Source organism: Gymnogyps californianus, chromosome 2, assembly GCF_018139145.2.
Source record: "Gymnogyps californianus isolate 813 chromosome 2, ASM1813914v2, whole genome shotgun sequence".
NCBI classification, from domain to species: Eukaryota; Metazoa; Chordata; class Aves; order Accipitriformes; family Cathartidae; genus Gymnogyps; species Gymnogyps californianus.
In genome coordinates, this window is record NC_059472.1 from 76,112,639 (window position 1) to 76,131,750 (window position 19,112).

The following is a 19,112-nucleotide window of genomic DNA, read 5'->3' on the forward strand; positions in this document are numbered from 1 at the left end:
CAGTAACAATATTTAAGTCTTTCTGTCCAAATCAAGATTGCGGGTAATTTGTGCCATGTACAACATGAGGTTAGAAGCAGTGCAATGTTACAGTATGTTACAGCACCACTGTCTGAGTGGTTTTGTAACTGCGCAAGAACATGTCTTAAACTGGCTGTATGTCTTGTTAACGCTCCTAATTGGTATACGTTGCTTGCAAGTTTACATATACATGCACTTGTAAATTTTTATAAGCTTGTACGTTTGTAAGTTTATATATAAAAAAAGGCTTCATGGAGGCTGCTAATTTTTTGTTTATCTTTGCAATTCAGTTATGAGCTTGCTGCTATTCAACAGCAAAAGAGAATTACTCCTTTTGTATATGTTCTTGTGGTTTGTCCTTAAGTGGTTGAAAAATCCTGGGGAGCGCAGGCATAGTAAAATATTCCAAGTCCCTCTGAAATCTAAAGTGCTGCAGCTGACAGGTTTCTAAACTATGAGGTCTGCAACTCAAAGACAAGTGGATGATGTGCCCAGCGACCATGGTTAGGTAGCTTCTAACCTCAAGAATAACCATAAATATTCTTCAGAAGATCACAACAAGTTTTAGAGACTAGGTAGAAAAAAATACGCATCAGAGAGTGAATCTGGAATGTACTAAAGTCCGAATACAGGTCACCTCCAAGGCTAGGGTAGCATCACTGAAGAATCACTCAGTCAGGTAACTGAAGCAGTGAAGACTTGCTGCTGGGACACCAGTGGGTATTACTACCGCAGTGGCTAACCTGGAGTTGCTGACATTGTTAAAAAGCCATCAAAAGAAGCCCTTCAGAGCGTTAAGGCTTTACAGTGACACTTTTGGCCTACCTTAAGCTCTGTCCTGTTCACACGTTGCCTCTTTCTAGGTCTAAGGCTTTCTAGGTCTATGAATTTGTGGGCGTGCTTTCGGTGGAGGAACCAGTCTTCTCTGCTTTTCTGGGCTGTATTTCAGATGTGAAACAGAGCAAGGTGAGCAGGTTGTCTAACCTCTTGCAAACACTGAACCTGCGCCCACGGGTTTTTGGGGCGCCTTTCCTAAGAGGAATGGTGGGGGTGATTTCAGGAGGTGCAGTGCCAGATGTCGGGGCCCTGCAAGCTCGTTTGAGTGTACTGACGACATCCTTGTCATGCGGGATGAAGGAAATGGAGACTGCCTCATAAGAAGCGATGGTCTGTTAACAGAGTACCCTTGGGGGAAAATGTCTTGTGTCCTCCTTGTTTTGTGGGTGTGCAAGGAGGCGAGTCTAGGCGGGGGCTTGGAGTCTCTACCCACAGCCTGGTGAAAACCGACCAGGTGGAGAAGAGCAGCAGGCTGGCTTCCCAAAATCACGGGGCACCCTGAGTACCCAAACCGGGAATGCACACACCTTGTAAAATCAGGTGTGTGGGTCTCATAAGGAAAATGGGCGTAATGGGCAAGTTGGTTTTGACTCACGTCGAGCTGTGATGAATCTTCTGCATAGCGCACCTGCGGCTTTCGCTTTTGAGTGAGCCTGATCCTGACTTATTTCAACCGGTGCAGCTTACCTGCGGGATGTTAAATCGCAAAGGACCACGCTTCGAGTAGTTGATTTAAAAAAGGAAACTTGATTTGGTGAGTCTAGAAGAAACATAAATACATTTCTGTTTTTCTTAGGCCTAGATAAATTTAGGCTGATGTGATTGCTCTTCATTGAAGATTTGAATGGTAAATTCAGATTACTTTTTCTTTTGTATCATTGCTGGTCTTGGGTGATTGACTGCAATGGTTTGATTTTGTTTTTTTTTCCCAGGGTTTGGTGGGGTTTTTTTTTCCCCAGCGTTTTTTTTTTGGGTGGTTGTTCTTGTTTGGTTGTTGGTTTGGTTTTGGTTTTTTTGTTATTGTATTTAAAAAAAAAAAAAAAAAAAAAAAGGTTGGCTATCAGGAGCCAGGGGTGAGTGTAGTCACGGCAGAGGGAAGCATCACAGAGCTGTCATAAATGACTGGTTTCCGCATCGGCGGTGTGGGGTACGGACGCCTTCAGCAGTGGCTCCACACCGCCATTTGGGATGCGACTGCAGCAATATGCTCTGCCATCTGGGGATCCGTGCGGCAGGACTGTGGCGTTCCCTTCTCAGGCAGCAGAGGTTCGCGCTTCGTTACAGCAGTAATTCCTCACAAATTATCCTCCCTTTGCTGGCAGGGCCAGGGGAGATCTTGTTCCGCACCCAAAAGGACTACATGATTTTCTGACACAACAGCTAGGCTTGTGTGAAAGGAGAGCCTAAAATAGAGAGCTGACTCAAGGACAAAGTATCTCTGTGCAGGTGAAATTAAATGCATGCCCCAAAACATTCTTCCCGTAGTAGGGCAAAGAAATGTAGGGAAAGCTTATATCAAGGTGCTGCCAAGGCAGTAAGAGGACATTTGATGGCAGCTGCCTTCATCTATGAAGCGAAGCTAAGGTAGGCAGGCATGCTCATTGTTGTTTGTCAGGTGCTGGATTTAAAAGTCTCAAGTCAGGGGCTCTTAGGGGGCTTTTTTGATGCAATGTTGCAATTCCAAACAACTCTCCCCCAGTTTAGTCTCTTGTAGATAATTTACCAAAATGACAATTGGAGTTAATACTAAGCTATTAAAGCAACTGGTAAAAGAAGCCAAAATTACCCTGGTGTTAAAGCATTTTACGTTTTCATATGACTTTGGTTCTGTTAACTGAACTCTGACAAGAAGTACCTTAAATATGAAATATTCCTGTTGTCTGCTTTGTAAGGACATTGGTCACAGCTAGGTAACTATTATGTGCTGAAAACGCAATCTTTAATTAACTCGGAGGAATAGCTGATTCATTAATTGCTGTGTGCAACTTTTGGAACTTGTATTACATCCTTTTAAACATGCTTTCTAAGCCAGCAATAAACCCGTTCAAAGCAAATTTTAAAACTCATGGTTTAAAGTTAGTAGGATTAAAGGTTAACCCGGGTATCAAGTGATGAGGTACACGCCTAATTTAATAATAATAATGTTTCAGCATCAGCTCTGCGGACCCATCGCTGCCTGAAGAGAAACGCTAACAGACTTTTTGGCTTAATCCAACCACTTTTCACTTGAAAGCTTTATTTAAGTTGTCGCAGAGTGGCTTTGAAATGAAACCCCCGATGCAAGAAGCCTGGGGTTTGCTGGCTGCCAGGCGGGGACTTCCCTGAGCAGGCAGGCGATGCTCTCGCCGAGCAGCTGCCGGCACCGATGCCAGAGCAGGCAGGGCGTTACAGGCTTTGGCTGGAGCTACGCAGCAGCACGTTAGGAGGTTACGCACAATGTTTCCCGGAGTGGGGATAAAGCTTGGGCTTTCTTGGCAGGACCGGAGGGACTAATCCGTGCAGTGGTACTTATGTTGATTTGTAGGGATTGTTCAACTGGGATTATTTGGCTGGGTATTATGGCGTTTAATCAGGGAGGGAGAACACAGGTCACTAAAGGAAAGCAATAGATGCTTTGACTGTGTTTTTAACTTTGCCTTTAATAGCTTTAGACTTGTAAGACACGTGGTAGCTCTTCTTGTCTGTCTGAATTTTTAACTCCTTTTTGAACTGTGTCTTGTCTATTAGTGTTGTTTATTTGTCTCTATTTGATTTGCACTCTGATTTTTTTTTTTTCTGACATGGGCAATAAGAAAAAGATATCTAAGTAAAACTTCAGAGAAGCATTATGGGTAGAAATGCGTATATAGGAAACGGTAGAATAAATTTTGAAAAATAATAATTTTCATTCATGTAAGCATAAGGAAAACACACAGTATTTTAAAGCTTTTTATTCCGTTTCCTTAATACAAAAGTATGTAATCTTAATAAATATGCAACTAAACCTGACCTTTGCTGTGTCAAATTGCAGCTCTCACTGATACAGGATATCCTCTTAAAGCCATTCGCCCGTAAATATGACTGTCTAATATAAGATGCAGTCTGCCAAACATTTACCATGTGGCCAGCAGACAGTATTTCAATTCATCTATCCATTGCCATCCAGCACTGTGCTTCCTGAGTTCTGACTTGGAAGTACCTTCATGGCTCAGTAGGTTAACATGGTTTTCCCCATTATCTGGAAAGCTTAAGTGTATTTTCTGTTTGGTTTTGTGTGGGCTGGACAGGCTAGGAGCTGTTCTGCTGCCCAGATGTTACCCCGACCATGTCCTCTTGAAGGATGAGTGATGGTCTTTCTGTAGTCGTCATTTGGGGATGTATTGCCAGAGCTTTCCTTCCTGGTTTTGCTGTAGAGGTGATGCACCAAGACTGAGGCATCCAATTAACCTTACCAGGAAGATAAGACTTGAATAGAGTCGACTTAAGACTTGAATGGGTCGGTTGGTCGGTCTGTGTGTCATGCATTCATTCATGCTCACTCTCCTTTTCTTTTTTGTCCTGAGTAAAGAAAGGGCCACAATAAGGCTATAGGTGCATGACTATTCCTTGCACAATTATGACTTAAGCTTTAGGTTTCCCTCTGTTCGTATCTCCTTTTGGGTCAGGAAAATCAGTCTGGCCTGCTCACCCTGTGGCGTATTGCGTCTTTCACCGATGCAACCGCTCCATCCTTCTTGAGGCTTTTTGAGGATTAGTCTACTCCAACTCCAGGTTTGGCCTTGGAAAGAATATCCCATTCTGCCCTCTGTGGTGCTGCTTCTCTCCTCAATTAATGTTATTTTCTATCCTCTGGGTAACTGAGACTGTTTCGGTTTTTCTTCCGTCTTGATAAACCCAACCAAACAAATGTTTTCCTTTTAAGCTCTTTCTCAGTCTTTTTCTTAAACTAATGAACTAAAAGTAGGTGACATGAGAAAATGGTACAGGGAAACCGCTGAACCTGATGTTCATAGAAGATAGTTGCAGATGTTACCAGTTTCTTGAAAATGAATCTTCTGACTGGATTTTGTAATCAACTCAGGAATGACAATTTCCCAGAGGTCTACTTAACCTCGGATTCTGGTTTAAGTGATCTGTTTACTCAGTACTTACTATACAACAGTGGTTCTACAAGCATTGGCGTGCAGAGAGGGATTTGAAAGGCTGGCAGTTGCTGGTAATTGCTGTTATCAGGAGCTCCGCCATCAGCGATGGCTGGACAAGGGTGTGTGGTGCGTTCACTCAACAGGAGCCAGTCAGTCACGTGGGATCAGCTGGTGTCCTGTTTGACTTTGGGTTCAAACTTTGACCTGATGCTTCTTTTAGGAATGTATGCTTTTCTCCTACCTTTTTTTTTTTTTTTTTAAAGCTGCAGATTTCCTACGAGAAAATGGGTATTGGGAAGATTAAATCCCAACTCTGTGTTCTCTAAATGAGGTGTGGGGGTCTGGAACGGGGACGGGCCAAAACTTACATATTTTATCTTATCTATTATAGTTGTAATAAAGCTCGTATGTATATGCATAATCAGCATTCTAGATGTTTTAGATGTTTTCCTTGGGTTTCAAACCCCTCTCTCATAGTGATGCCATTAGTGCTTCAACACCTGTGCATGCCTTAGAGTCAAGTGAGGGCTCAGCAGTGGTGGTGGTAATACCCACCTACAGCAATCGTCTGTTGAGGTGATCAACATCTGTCCACTCCACAAAAGGACCAACGTGATTCTATGATTCTTGGGTTAGAAATGGGAACATGCATGCTGGGAGGTGCTTCTGAATGTTGTCTGTGAATAATTGCAGCCTCATCAAAGGGCAAAACCGTTAAAATCTTCACCAGAGATGTCCTTTACCTTAGTTTGTCTCTGGAATTAAACAAACTAACTCTCCTTATCCACCCCCCTCCCCCCAAATGCCTAGCTTTCATCATCTTTACTCTTTATGATGTTAAGTATTAGGTGTGTGAACTGGACAAGAACTGAATTTTCCATTTTTTAACCCTCCATTTTTTTCCATCAGAGTTCCTGAAACTTGTTTTATGTGGTAAGGACTAGTCCGAGGGTACAACTTCATTCCTTCCTTCTGTAGGGCATCGATAGCCAGTTGCTCCCATTACTTGTTAATGCTTTGATTTTTTGACTAACACCTTTCATATGTAGCTTATTCCTATAGTTGTTACCTAGCAACATTAATTTTGTTCAATTTAGTTTGTCTCTCCTATTTCAAGAAATCTGTCAAGTCTGTTTTAAGAACATTTCTCAAGTCCAACCATGAACCTTTAGTAAAGAGGCGTTTATAAAGTGAATTCTCTCCAGCACCTGTAATTAATGTACATACATTTGGTGTTAGCCATCCCAGCCTTACTGGCAGAAATGGGAATAGATGCATGTGGGATTTAAAAATTTCCCAGAGAATACTGAAGCAGTTACAAGTTCGCTGTTGACTTGTGTGTGTGCCATTTCAGTGCGCTCAAAGAGCATAGATGCCTGTCTCAGTTTCATGCTCTTTTACTGACCAGCATCTCTGCTGCTTGCCCTTCTTTCCACAGCATGGTCCATTTAGCATTTTGGAAGCTGCACATACACTGACGTGACATTTTGTAGGCCAGCAACCATAGTTACAGTGCAAATTAGAGGATTTCATTTAAGCTGATGAATGTTAGAAAGTAATAAAGGAAAGGATTCTTCAGTGCAGAGTCCCATAAGGGGACTTACAGGGTACATAAAGTTCTGGAGTTTTGGGGTTCAGGCTTTGTCATTTTTAATTCAGACTGTGACCACTCTGGAGCTGGTGAAGTCTCTAGGACACAAAGTTGGGTTTGTGTCTTCTGCCTTCACCTGAAATGAACAAAAAACCCTGAGTTTCTAACGTTCAGCCAAGGCAATCTTGATATTTTTATAATTGGGTCCGGCAGTGGACCTGGAGAACAGTGTGAAAGCATAGGGTTTGCAAATGTTTTTTATACTGTCTTTTTGTTTCTTGTGCAAAACTACCATCTGTATGTAGTTTTTAATGAAGTAGGAGGGGGGATATTGCATAGAAGTGGAGCTGGTATTGGGAACTGGAGGATGTCATTCAGCTGCAGCATCGCTGTAGAGGTCGCGGGGGGGGGGGGGGTGTCTAAAAAATAGTGAGAAATCTGCTTATTATCATCCACCTTCTGTTGCATGCGTCTCTCAGAGGTGTAGAAGCTGCCAAATACTAAATGCATGCAACCGTAGGGGGGCTGTAGGTAACTGTTTCAGTGTACAAGAATTAAGAGTCTGGATAGGCAACTGGTGCCTGTGGCATTAGTGGAAACTTGAAACAGGGTATGGGGGGAGGTGAGACATTTGTGTAAACGTAGCAAATGTAGTTAGAAGCTCAGAGGGAGAAGGTAACAGAGGAATATGAGTGTGACCTAGAGTGGACTTACTTGTGCATCATTACAACTGTGTGTTGTCAGCAGTGGTATATTTTCAAAAAGTTTTAGTGGTTGGAATTTCTGAAAAATCCTGTCAAAACAGCATTTGGACGTGGCACTGGAGGGACATGCTGTAGTGCTCTTGTGCAAGGGATCCCCTTAATAAGGGGTTATCTTGTAAAAGGAGTTTGTGTGCACATCTCACTGTGGTAATCCTTACCTGCATTTTTGATCATAAAACGTGAGATTTCCACAATACCAAAAACCTTGCAAAACATAGTTGTGTCACCAATATGAATCAGAATAACTTATATGCGGTTTTAGGAGATTTGAAACAGGATGTTGAGGTGGATACCACAAGTATATTAGATGTCTTTTTTTCCCTTTTAAATTCTGGTTAAGTCCTTCTGTTCATTTTAATGTAAATGTATTTTCCCTGTATTACCTATAATTTACATAGTGTTTCACTGCATCATCAATGCAGGATGCTAGGGTATATGCAACTGTACATTCCTTTTCTTTCTCTGTTTCTGTCTGTCTCCTTGAGGGTTAATTAATGTGTGCAGGAGGGCCTGCTAACCACTTCGATATCATCCTCTACTGAGCTCAACTTGAATGAAATCTTACATTAGTTATATCTTAGCTTCCTTGCTTTGTCAAGCTGGGTCTTGAACATGCTGCACAAAAACTCATTTTGGGGAACTGATTGCCAGAGTTAGGCTGTCAAATAGGAATAGGTGATCAATCAGCAGCTGCCTTACTGTAATATCAAACACTTGTTTATATACATGCTGTTAGGCTTCATATAGTATCAGACTTACTTCCATGGTGACAGAAAAGTGGTATAGCCTTTTTATGAATCTGCTGCTGAATTCCTAGCAGCACTCACATCAGTCTTCTCTGTGAGCTGATATGAGGGATAATGCTGGATAATTAAATTCTGAGATGAGCAAACAAGAAGGAAATTATTTACGTATGTTGGTATACAGTTTTTAAAAGCCTCTTAAATCACAGCTTACTTAAGTCCTGTGATGTTTTTCATAGTATTCCCTATGAACTGCAGACCATGTGTAAAAGGGAAGGGTGTTTGCTGGACTGTCATTTAGAGACATGAAATGCATCCTGGTCTGTAGTCCAAAGCCGGGATTCTTTCCATGTTCAGCTTTTTTTCAGTAAACAGAATTTCTGCAGTGCAATGAGCCCCTTGATAGCCATGGAAATACCTGCTTTCTTCAGGAGGCTGACACGGATGAAGCTGAGCAGGGCTCATTTCAGCTTTACGTTGCTTCAGAATAAGTGGAATCCTGCTTAGTCCTGTTAGCCGAGCTTGACATGTCAAGGCCAACAACAACCAAAATAAGTAAATAAATTAGGATCTAGGGGATAGAGAAGGGCTAGAAGCAGAAAGATAAGTGGGACATGGTATGCTTGAAAACATTCAAATGGTATTCAAAGTGCTTTCGTTTTTGTGGAACGTGATAGCTTAGCTTACTAGCTCAATAAAGGTTTTATAACAAAGTTTTCTTCTTTCCTTGAATTGAACTTTTAATTTTTTTCTTGTGTTTGAAATCATTATTTACTTTACCAAAAATATTACTTGCAACATCCATTGGAGCTGTTTTGTGAACAAAGCCAAAGTTTAACAAGTTGTGGGCAAAGAAGCAAAATGAAGTTCAGACAGCTGCCATGTGTGCACTTTGGTTCTAGTTTGGGAAAGAACATTGCTCGCAGACGTACCAAGTATTTTCTTATGGTATAAGAAGTCTACAAAAATGCCAGTACCCTGTCCACCACTAGAAGTATGTCAGAGCTAGGTTTAGCCAGTGTTTTCCTTTAAAAATTACTTTCAAAAGCAAAAGGCTGCTTGCATGTTTGTGCATGGAAGTGATAAGCTATCCTCTATGCTGTTCAATTGAGAGAGAAAAAAAACAGACCTCAAATATCCACTTTCATACTCCTTGATCTTACGGCAGAATTCAATGCAGATTAAGGAAAATAGCCTTCAGTATCTCTGGAAGCATATGTCTGCAAGATAGCTGGAGAGCTGGAGGCTCCTCAGCTACCTGCAGCTCTGCCTGCTATAACCTACAAAGGTGATTCTTCCAGGTCAGTCGCAAAATTTGTGTGCGTGTACTTAGAGGACCAGCGTGATGCCATGCTGGCTCAAAGCCCAATGAATTGCAAATTTTGCTGTTAACTAGCAAGCCGCCTCAAAATCAGTTTTGTCAGCTTTTGGTTTTTTTCCCCATGTAGGATGATCTTGATAGAGGCTGGATCTCGCTGGTTGGTAGAGAAGGATACTTTGAAGCATTCCACTGTATATGAAATATCCTTCTGAACAGTAGACCTGCAAATGGTTAAAGTGGCTTAGAAATCCCATGGATGGCTTATTTGATTTTTATTTAGTTAAGCTCTGTAGAGAGCCATCACAAGTAACATACTGGATTACTTGGGAGGCTGAGACATCTGCTGGCAGATGGTAGGCTACAGCAGTGAAGTTTCCTATTGCAGCATGCTGAAATCTCTCCAAAACATAATGGTATTTAGTAGTAAGTGCTATTGTATAGAGATGAAACTGTATGAAATTCAAGATTGCAGGCTTTGGCTTCAGAAAGCTTAAGGATCTGTGCTCCTGCGAAAGTTTTATAGCAAGACTGAGGGCTATTATTAGCAGTGCTGCACCCACGGAGAAAAGGAGCTGACAGGAGTGAAACCAGATTCTGAACTTTGGTGCAACATATTATTAGGAAAGCTCTATATGCACCTTGTCAGTGCCTGTCCTGTTGGAAATTGAATTTAGGTGTGTAATTGATATGCTTGAAAGCCTGCTAATGGTAATTCAATGCTTTAAACTATGTACTTGGTTTGCTTAGTATTTTGCATGAAGTGCCTCATTTTATGCCTATTAGACTTCATATTACATCTTTGTGCCTATTTGATTATTCAGGGATAGCTAGAGCTGACTCTTAATCATTCCTCCCATGTTACAATCATCTGAAAACTTAATGATCTTGCACACTAATAGCTTTGTCTAAGTTGTTAATAAATTAGCACCCTCGGGGACCAAGCCATACGGACTTTCACAGAATGTACGCCTTGACTTTCTTCCCTTTCTGCTTTTCACCCTGCTAAACAATTGCTGTTAGTTGCTGTAATTTACTCCCTGACTCTGTGGCCAGGGTCTGTCTTTTATGTCTCCTTCATCCAACTCCTAAGCTTTTACTTCACAGCCATCTGACACCCTACAGCTCGGTCCTCTGGTACTTTAGATGAATGATAAAATTCAAAAGCCTTGTAATTCAGCCTCTCCCTCTTTATACTCCTACTCCTGTGGTTCCCTTGTGATTGCTCAAGAAGTGTTTTTGATATGTCCTCTCCAAATAGGATAAGAATCTGGAGGATGGAATGAAATTTAAATTGCAACTCTGTCTCGAGATCCCTAAAAATAGCAGGAAAATTATTGTAGACTTTGTCCAAGCAAAGCAAAGTCTAGGTTGTTGAAAATGCATGAACTAGCTGACAGACAGAGAAGATGGTGCAGCCTAGTGAAGGTGAGTCTTTAGTAGTAGGGTAGTAGCTGTTAAGTACAGAGACTGAGGGAATATAAACCTAACCATAAAGAAATGAAAGGAAGGAACCTGTTTCTGGGTTGATGGGTTTTTTTTTGTTTTTTTAACGCATGTTCAAACCTAGAAATCCTGTGAGTACGTTTTCAATGAAGGCTAAGTGGCTTTTACTTTAGTAAAGGGCCTACTGACTTTCTGTGAGGAACACAGTATTTCAAGTCATTAAGTAGAGCTCAGACGTAGGTACATGACCAGCATCTATTTAATTCTGATCAGATCTTTGGTTCATCCAACACCAAGAACTGGGGTCGCCAGCATCCAAAACAATTGCTGTGTAAATGCTGTGTTCAGATCTTGTTATGGTTATTGAGGCATGTTGGTGGTGGGCAGAAGTTGAGTGGTGCTGTTTCGGATTATATCCTCAAGAAAGGTGGTACTGGTACAAAATCGTTTATGGTATCTCAAAGAAAGTGCAGTAATTGGTTGCAAGCTGAATAGCTGCTCCTGGTGGTTCATTTACCTAGAAAACATGGCAAAAGAATGGGTATCAGAAAATATTCGGGGTAAAAAGCATATTTTAGCTGCATAGCGCTGTGTAAGTGTTTGCTAGCTCCATTGCTTGGCTCTACTTTCCATCTGTGTCACGAAGAGTTTTGCAAGATACGAGGTTTGCAGGCAGCAATGATATATTTTACCAGGCCAATTGATACAGCTGGAAAATAAGGGCACATTTTTGGATGCACAAAGTTGTATTTGGTCTGAAGTAGCTGTTCAGGCAGTGGCTGTGCAGTAACCAGAAGCAGATATCGATGTGTGTGTTCGTCAGCCCGCTGAACTCCTGATAGGGAGTGACGTAACTTGTGGCTAGGGAGTAATTACAGTACTCTGCAATAGGAGTTCAGAGAGTGGTTAGTGCAAAGGGCTCGCAGAGTTTTGTTGTCTTGCAGAGTAATTGTGATCGCTAAGGAGGAACGAATGAGCACAAGTTATTTACTGTGAGGTAAGGTGGCATATATAGAAAGGTTGGTGCACTTTTTAGGGACTGATGTTCCTCCAACCACCCACACCACATCTCTGGTTGATTTACTTTGAGCTCTTTAAGGTAGGGGTGTCTCTATCACATTGCAAGAACAAGGATACAGATCTTTTTATAAAATCTTTGGAGTGACAGTTAAAAGCTTGCATTGCCCTTCGAAATACCATATCACAAAAATAGGTAGAAATACAGACGGGTTTTTTAACAAACTATAATGATCGCTGTCCGACGTGTACAGCAGAGGAGTGTCTTCCACTTATTGACTTCTGCAACACTGTCTTGTTTTTTTTCTTCTAAATTATTGGGTCTTGCAAAGTGTTTATTACAGTGTTTGACAGTCTGAACTTGATACATCGATAAGCTGAACTGAAGTATTTGTAAGTGCTATACTTTTGAAACGTATGTCAGTTTATCAGGAAGTGAAGTGGTGCTTCACATTAGCATTGGCATTATTAAAAATCCCACCAAAATCTGGTTTTATATATATGTAGTAAATACTATAGTAGAAATATTTCATTCTGTGTCAGTAGCTTTTCACCAAGGAAGACAAAATAAATGTCCATCACTGGCTGTTACTAGCTGCGTTTTTCTGCTCTAAAATAAATAAATGATTTCTGCAATAAAAATTTGCACTGTAAAAATACAACTATAAAATTATGTGATAACTTTACTGAAACTTAGTCTTTGGTCTTTCCAGACTTCTTTTATCTGGGACTTCCAGATGTGTTACGCTGCCTTTATTTTGTCTTTCAGATGACGATGTGGACCTAGAAGCTTTGGTAAATGACATGAATTCCTCATTTGAAAGTTTATACTCTACGTGCAGTATGCAGTCGGAAACCACTCCGCTCCTTCAAAATGGTCAGCTCAACCGCAGTCAGTTGCCGTCCTCAGGATCTGGCGCACTGCAGCCCATGTCTCCAAGGCAGAAGGTGCAGCGATCTCAGCCAGTGCGCATTATGGCAGTCAGGTAGGAACAAGGGACTTGCCTCCTTTTTGTTAAAGTTGTCTTGAACTAGCTTCAAAAGAACTAGTTTTTAAAATAGGAGATCAACTTTGGTAGGAGCCTAGTAGTGTTAGACTGGACTTTTGCACAGGAAAAAAGATGTACCAGGTAGGTGAAGGACTATGTATTTTGTAAAATGCAAAAATGTCACATTTCCACCCTTTTTTAATCAATGTTTGAGGTACCTGCAGTAGCAGACGTGTAGAAGCGTATCATTGGTACCAATTTGCAGAAATGATGTCCATATTTGGATTTATTTCCAAACTGTTAAAAACTATTCTCTCAGGTATGGTGCCTACTGACAGCTTCTTGGTTTTATAAAACATAAGAGATCATGTAGATAGATGGGGGTGCATTCAGCTAGTTGTGATATACAGAAAGTACCTCTCTTTGTGGAGGTTTCCTGAACAGTCCAAGACAAACAAGCAAAAAAGGAGCACGTCATAGTTATTTAACTGTTCTTCCTAGAGCACTTTCAGCTCTTTCACTTGAGTGCCTTGTGTGAGTCATTACGAAGTGTTTAAGCTGTCTCCCTGTTGTCAGGGTAGGGGCTTGAATTCAAGCTTCAAGTGGAGTACTCTTGGTGGTGATGGGAGAGTCTATAGGTGATGCTGAGGTTCTTAAAATCTTCTTTTTAGGCAGCAGGAGGAAAGGAGCTCCTGTCAGCATGAGTAGGTAAATTGCCTGAATCGGAGAGATTTGGAGTTTTCCTTTCCTACTAGTTAACAGTGTCTTCTCTGAAAGAAGTGAGAAGTAATGAAAAATCCCAGATGTGGAAAGGGTTGTTCCTAATTCTTTATGCTGATGTATTTCCTATAGGAGTGGTATTCTTAAGACAGGCAGCTTTTCTATATGAACAGGTAGTATGCATTAACTGCAATACAAGCAAGTCAGCTAATGATGCAATCATTTTTACAAGTATTTCATATTTAACCTTGAATAGGGCTGTACTAGAAAATGCACTCTCTAGAGTACTGTAACTGTCGACGTTTTGTAAATATCTCAATCAAAACACTTTGTTTGAACTATTTTTGGCATTTCAAAACTTAGCAACTCTTTTTTGAGAATACTCTGCCTTTCTGAACTCTGCACTTCCATACGCACAAGAACGTCATGTGTTTATCATTAAAGAAAATAATGGCCAAACTTTCAGGGTTATCTAGATCCCTTTCCCATAGAGGGGGATGGCTGCATCTTTTTTGCAGCCAGAACAGAACGGTTGACTGTGGTAATTCTCTTAAGAGCACAGTTTTATGTGTGTATCAGTCATGAAGTAAATGATGCACTGCAGCAGTATAGGCAGAGCAGAACACAGCATAGTGAATTCTCATTTTAAGAAAACCACACCTTTCTAATTGCGTTGAGTCTGTAGTTCCACTTCTTATAATGGAGGTCGGTCAAAAACTTGCTATACAGAGCACTATTACATAGCTGCTGGTACAAGAAGTATACTGGGCTGAAGAAATCTTACACCATCCTTTACCCTATGCTGTAGGCAAGTGCACACACGGGTAGCACAAAAAAAAAAATCAAGCAGGTCAAGTAGTCATTTGCATGGCTTATAGTTATGGTTGGAACCTGCTATTTATAGAAAAAACCCAAATCTGTAAGGCTCATTCGTGGAACACCAAGGCAACTAAATTGCAGGATAGAGTTACCTGCGGAGCAGATTTCCCAGTAGTTATTTTATCAGCCCCTGGGTTCTGGTACAGGCAGAGACAGCGAGCGTGCCCAGAGTGGGACATGCTGCCAAGGGGCAAACCCAGCAGTTGTATCCCAGGCAGCTCTGTTAAGAAGGCTCTGCTTGCTGAAAGCACGGGGAAGAAATGAGAGCAAATTAAGTTTTTAATGATTTGCATTTCAAATCCAGGAGTTAGTTGATTGTCTCTGGAAACTTCCACCATTGCCACTAGATGGTGCCTTCTGCAAAGGCGTTGCAGGCCAGCCTGCTGCAGTCACGTAGTACGTCTTCAATGGTGATGCCCTAGCAGTAGGGAAACCTAAAGCAATCTGTGTGGTCGTGAATAGGTCTTATATCTTTTCAAGCTTTTCTGTGGCAACTGGTAGGCTTTAGTTTTCCTTTTATTGGTGTGGGCCGTACAGGTGCATTATAAACTGGAACTTGAAACTCTGTTGGTCCTATGTAGACTCATGAGGTGTATCTCAGGAGTTGCAAACTTGTCTGAACAGTAACCGTACAACTAGCATAAGGTGGGAGGGTGTAATTGCAGTTTATTACTCAAGCTGAGTCTTTGCATTTCCATTTCTCAAGGAAATGCCAAGTTGCTTGGAGATGGAATGTGGTATTGTAATGAGGTGACAATATTGGTTTCAGTCTCAGCTTAGAGACTTTGCAGAGGTACACCTTCATTTGCAGATCCATGTGGAATTTGGCTCCAAGTGACTGCCATTGTGTTTTCCTCTTTCACGTTGGTTTGGAAGAGCTTAACTGACTTCCTGGCACACAGAGCTTAAGCTTGTAAGCTAGTGCTTACAACAGTGAGTACAGACAGATATTTCTGTATATGTTATGTGCACAGTTACCTCAGTTACTCACCCAAGTAATGAAGTTATAAGCAACAAAACAAGCATAGATGCCTGACTGGTCATTTGTCACATGCAGTTACCTACTTTGTACTTGCAGTTGCTGTAACTGTATAGTAGTTGCTTAGAAAAAGAGTGGTTTTGATTCCTGTTCTTCAGTATCATTATCATAAATGGTGGGGCAGGAGATCCAGGTCTAGTGATGCCAGTTTGTTCCTCTTAATGCTTAGTGCTTCTGTGTTTATAGGCGTCTTCAAGAAGAAGAACAGCAATTCAGAACATCATCTTTGCCGGCCATCCCAAATCCCTTCCCAGAACTTTGTAGCCCCGCAAGCTCTCCAGTGCTGGCCCCTGGATCTTTACCTCAAAGTCAACCTGCTAGTAAGCATGTGAGTATGGGACGAAGCTTCGGGTCATCCATTCGTGTTCAAACCAGCAGTGGACTATTTGCTTTTGCAGGCAGAAAGAAAGTTTCAAGATAAGTAGAAACAGTTGTAGGCTTTGTCTGTGAGTAGGTTAGCACTGGCTGAGAGAGTGTCTTCAAACAGGCTTCAGACCTTTTTTAAAAGGTTTGTAAGAAGGGAGTGTAAAAATGAAACAAGTCTCTTTCAGATACGTGCATGTTGTGAATGAAGCAGTAATGCCTAATGTCTTTGGGATTTTGTTATTCAATGTAATGACCTACTAATTCAGAAGTCAAGTTAATTAACTTAGAGTTGGAGGAGGATCTGTGCATGTTATACTGCATATTCTATGTGTCACAAAGACACTGAACAGCCGTTTTCTTTTAGGACACGGTGCTGCTTTATTTTGCTGTTTTTCATGAAGCTGCTCAAAAAGCAAAATAATGTTCTTGGAGCATGTAACTAGGCACAGCTCCTTGTAATGGGACTTAAGGGGAGCACTGTCCCACAGAAAGCTGGTTGAGCGGCTCTCTGGATTCTTGGCAGTGAAGATAGCACAGACCGAGCTCTCGTGTGGTCCAGAGCAATAACCTCAGTGACACTGCAAACAGTTTTTCTTCTCTATTCTACTCCACTCTCTGAGAAACAACCATCTTGTTTTGTATCAGTCCTTGAGCACATTTGAAGACTAAAGTTGGGCTCAAAAACCTTTATTTTGTAAACTGTGCTGACTTTCATGGGGATGAAAAGATGGGTTGCTCTTACTGACTACTGGCTTAGAACAGTTCTGTGCTTGAGTACCCAAAAATATGATGATATTCTGTATCAGTGCTCAGTTAGTTTGTAAGTAGCTCCTACATCTGCTCTGACTGATAAAAGGGTTTGGGTGGACAGTTCAGCTACTGATGTATGCCCTCGCATCTTCTGTGTTGCTTAATCGCCATACATCGCCATAAACAGCTGTCTGCTTTCTTGAAAGACACAGTGCATCTTCATTGGTTTTATTGTATTTCTTATATGTACAAGACAGATAACCAAATAATGCCCTAGGAAAAAATTGAGTCATCCTGTTGGGAATTTAGCAGGACCTCATCAGAGGCCTAGGTACCGACTAAGCACAGAGGCTGTTTTGCCAAGGCAGTGCTAATCTGACTCTGGGGAGACAAACCAAGGGGCAGTTCTGCCTCCTGGCACTTGCCAGCAGGACAGCAGCATAGCTGCCTTTCTGAGACAAACTGAAGTTGCTGATGAATCTGCATTTACCTTTCCAAATATTCCCCAGTTTCAGGGATTCTGTGCCTTTTAGCTTTATGTTTTACTAAAATTAACAAAGCCACCCTAAAGATTGCTCTGTAAAGCCTTAAGAACCCTAAATCATCTGTGCATCAGTTTTTGATGGAATTTAGAAACAGTGGTTTAACAGCACATAGATATAAAAGTAAACAATCTTTTAATGTAAGAAGATGGCTATAAAGACAGAATAAAAATAGATTTTTTTTCCTAAATTTTACTTTATAATTTTTTTTTAAAATTGACTTACCTAATTTTAAAATGGAAAATTTTGACAAGCCTTCTGAAAGCCTAAAATTAAATAAGTATTTATTTTGCATAGATATGCTTGCTAATGAAGTTTTTAATCAAAGACAATCCATTACAGTGGTAAAAGCTCTTAGGGTACGAGATGAGGAGGTAAAGCATGTTGGACATTAGTGGCGGCTTCTGTAGATGAAGATATACTGTCCATTTCAGTTTATCAGCTGATTGGAGGCAGATGAGAAACACTGGCTCAGGGTGAGGGATGGATAGGAAAGTGTTCTTTTCCTCTCTCATGAATTATTTTCCTCTCTTTAGTGAAGGAATAGAGGAACAGAACTGACAACACCCCCCCCAGTTTTAAAGTATTGATGGACAAAAGTAAGCAAAAAAAGAGGAGGTTCATTTTCTTCATGAAGGAAGAAAACTTTAATACCTCAATTTTAAACATGGAGTGTTGTTGGATAACAAAATAATCTGTCTGTTCCGCCCCCTCATAGGATGTTAGTTGTGTTTAATCCAGTTCTAGTTCCCTTCAATGGAGTCTGCTAAACATCATGAGTAAAAAATGAGTAACTTAAGAAATGTTATACATCTTTCCAACTTCATCCCATTAAAAAAATGTAAAGTTTGGGAATTTGAGTAAATTATTTTAGGACATGCTCTTGCTTAGATGAATGTCCATAGATACAATATAAACTACTGGTTAACAAAATAAGTGATAAGCTTAAAGGACTGCAACAGCACATTTTAATGGCTGGCAGTTAGTGAAAATGAGCTGTGTTTTTAAGAAAAATATAAATACAACATTAAATGCAAACCAAGGTTAAGCATAATGATGCTTAATTTCAGGTTCTCTGCTTGCAGATTATAAACAAGGATTAGCATTGGAGATTGGAATGAGCCATTCTGATTACGTGGGATATATGAGGTGTTAGTGGAAAGTAATTCCCTTCATGCCTCTCGAGCGTTTGCAGGTAAATAGGCAAATAGCAGTTCCAGCCAGCAGTGCTGCAGCTCTGATCACACAGGGCATCACGGCACACGCATGGCATGGAGGAAATGTTGCCTTTGGTCAGCTCGTATCTAGGACTTGAGAGGGACCCAGGTTAATGTAGTCTTAGGGGATTTCAGAAAGGAGCAGATATTTTGTTTGCTGACCATGTGAAACAGTTTGGAGTCACTGCGATGTCTGATACAACTTCATAAGAAACAAAATGTTGTTAGTGTTGTTCCTCATGGAACAACTCATTCTTATTTTTTAATAATTTTAACATACTACTCTGCAACGATAAAACCTAGTAGTGGTTATGCAAGAGGAATTTAAAGATCCCGTCGTGTTAAACACAGAAGAGTCTCATGTCATATTGCCAAGCCTTGGGCATAAAGAAATGCCAGCTCTCTCCAAGTTTTACTAAATTAAAACTTCTTCCCAGTATGTTGTTCCCTATAGGAAAAAGATTCATGTGTGAATGAAAGAGTGAGTAAAAGAGCTTTCAGGTCACAAAGCTTGAATTATATTTGCAGCTGAAAAAATGGATGTTGTCTTTTCTCATATGCAAAATTTTATTCATGTAGCTGGAGCTTGAGACATACATTTCTTGTTAAGATGCTTCTGATACTTTTCCTTATTTTTTTCATGCAGTTGCCACTGCTTTTTTTAACAAGTGGTTTGCAGCATTGCTTATGCACTGCTCTGCATTTGTTTCATGCTCTTGGCTCAGCAAAGAAAGGTAAAAGCAGTAAAG

The 19,112-nt window shown here is 40.8% G+C and overlaps 1 protein-coding gene across 2 annotated transcripts in view; it reads left to right on the forward strand.

The window, feature by feature from the left end:
- Positions 1–19,112, forward strand: part of GRB10 (growth factor receptor bound protein 10) — a 150,314-nt gene that overhangs the window by 78,687 nt on the left and 52,515 nt on the right. For both annotated transcript variants that reach the window (XR_007766049.1, XM_050891695.1), the window contains exons 4-5: positions 12,631–12,847; positions 15,675–15,816. Coding sequence is in view for 1 of the 2 variants with exons in the window: in XM_050891695.1 (XP_050747652.1) it covers positions 12,631–12,847; positions 15,675–15,816 (359 nt within the window). In the remaining variant the exon portion in view is untranslated. The remainder of the gene's footprint in view (positions 1–12,630; positions 12,848–15,674; positions 15,817–19,112) is intronic.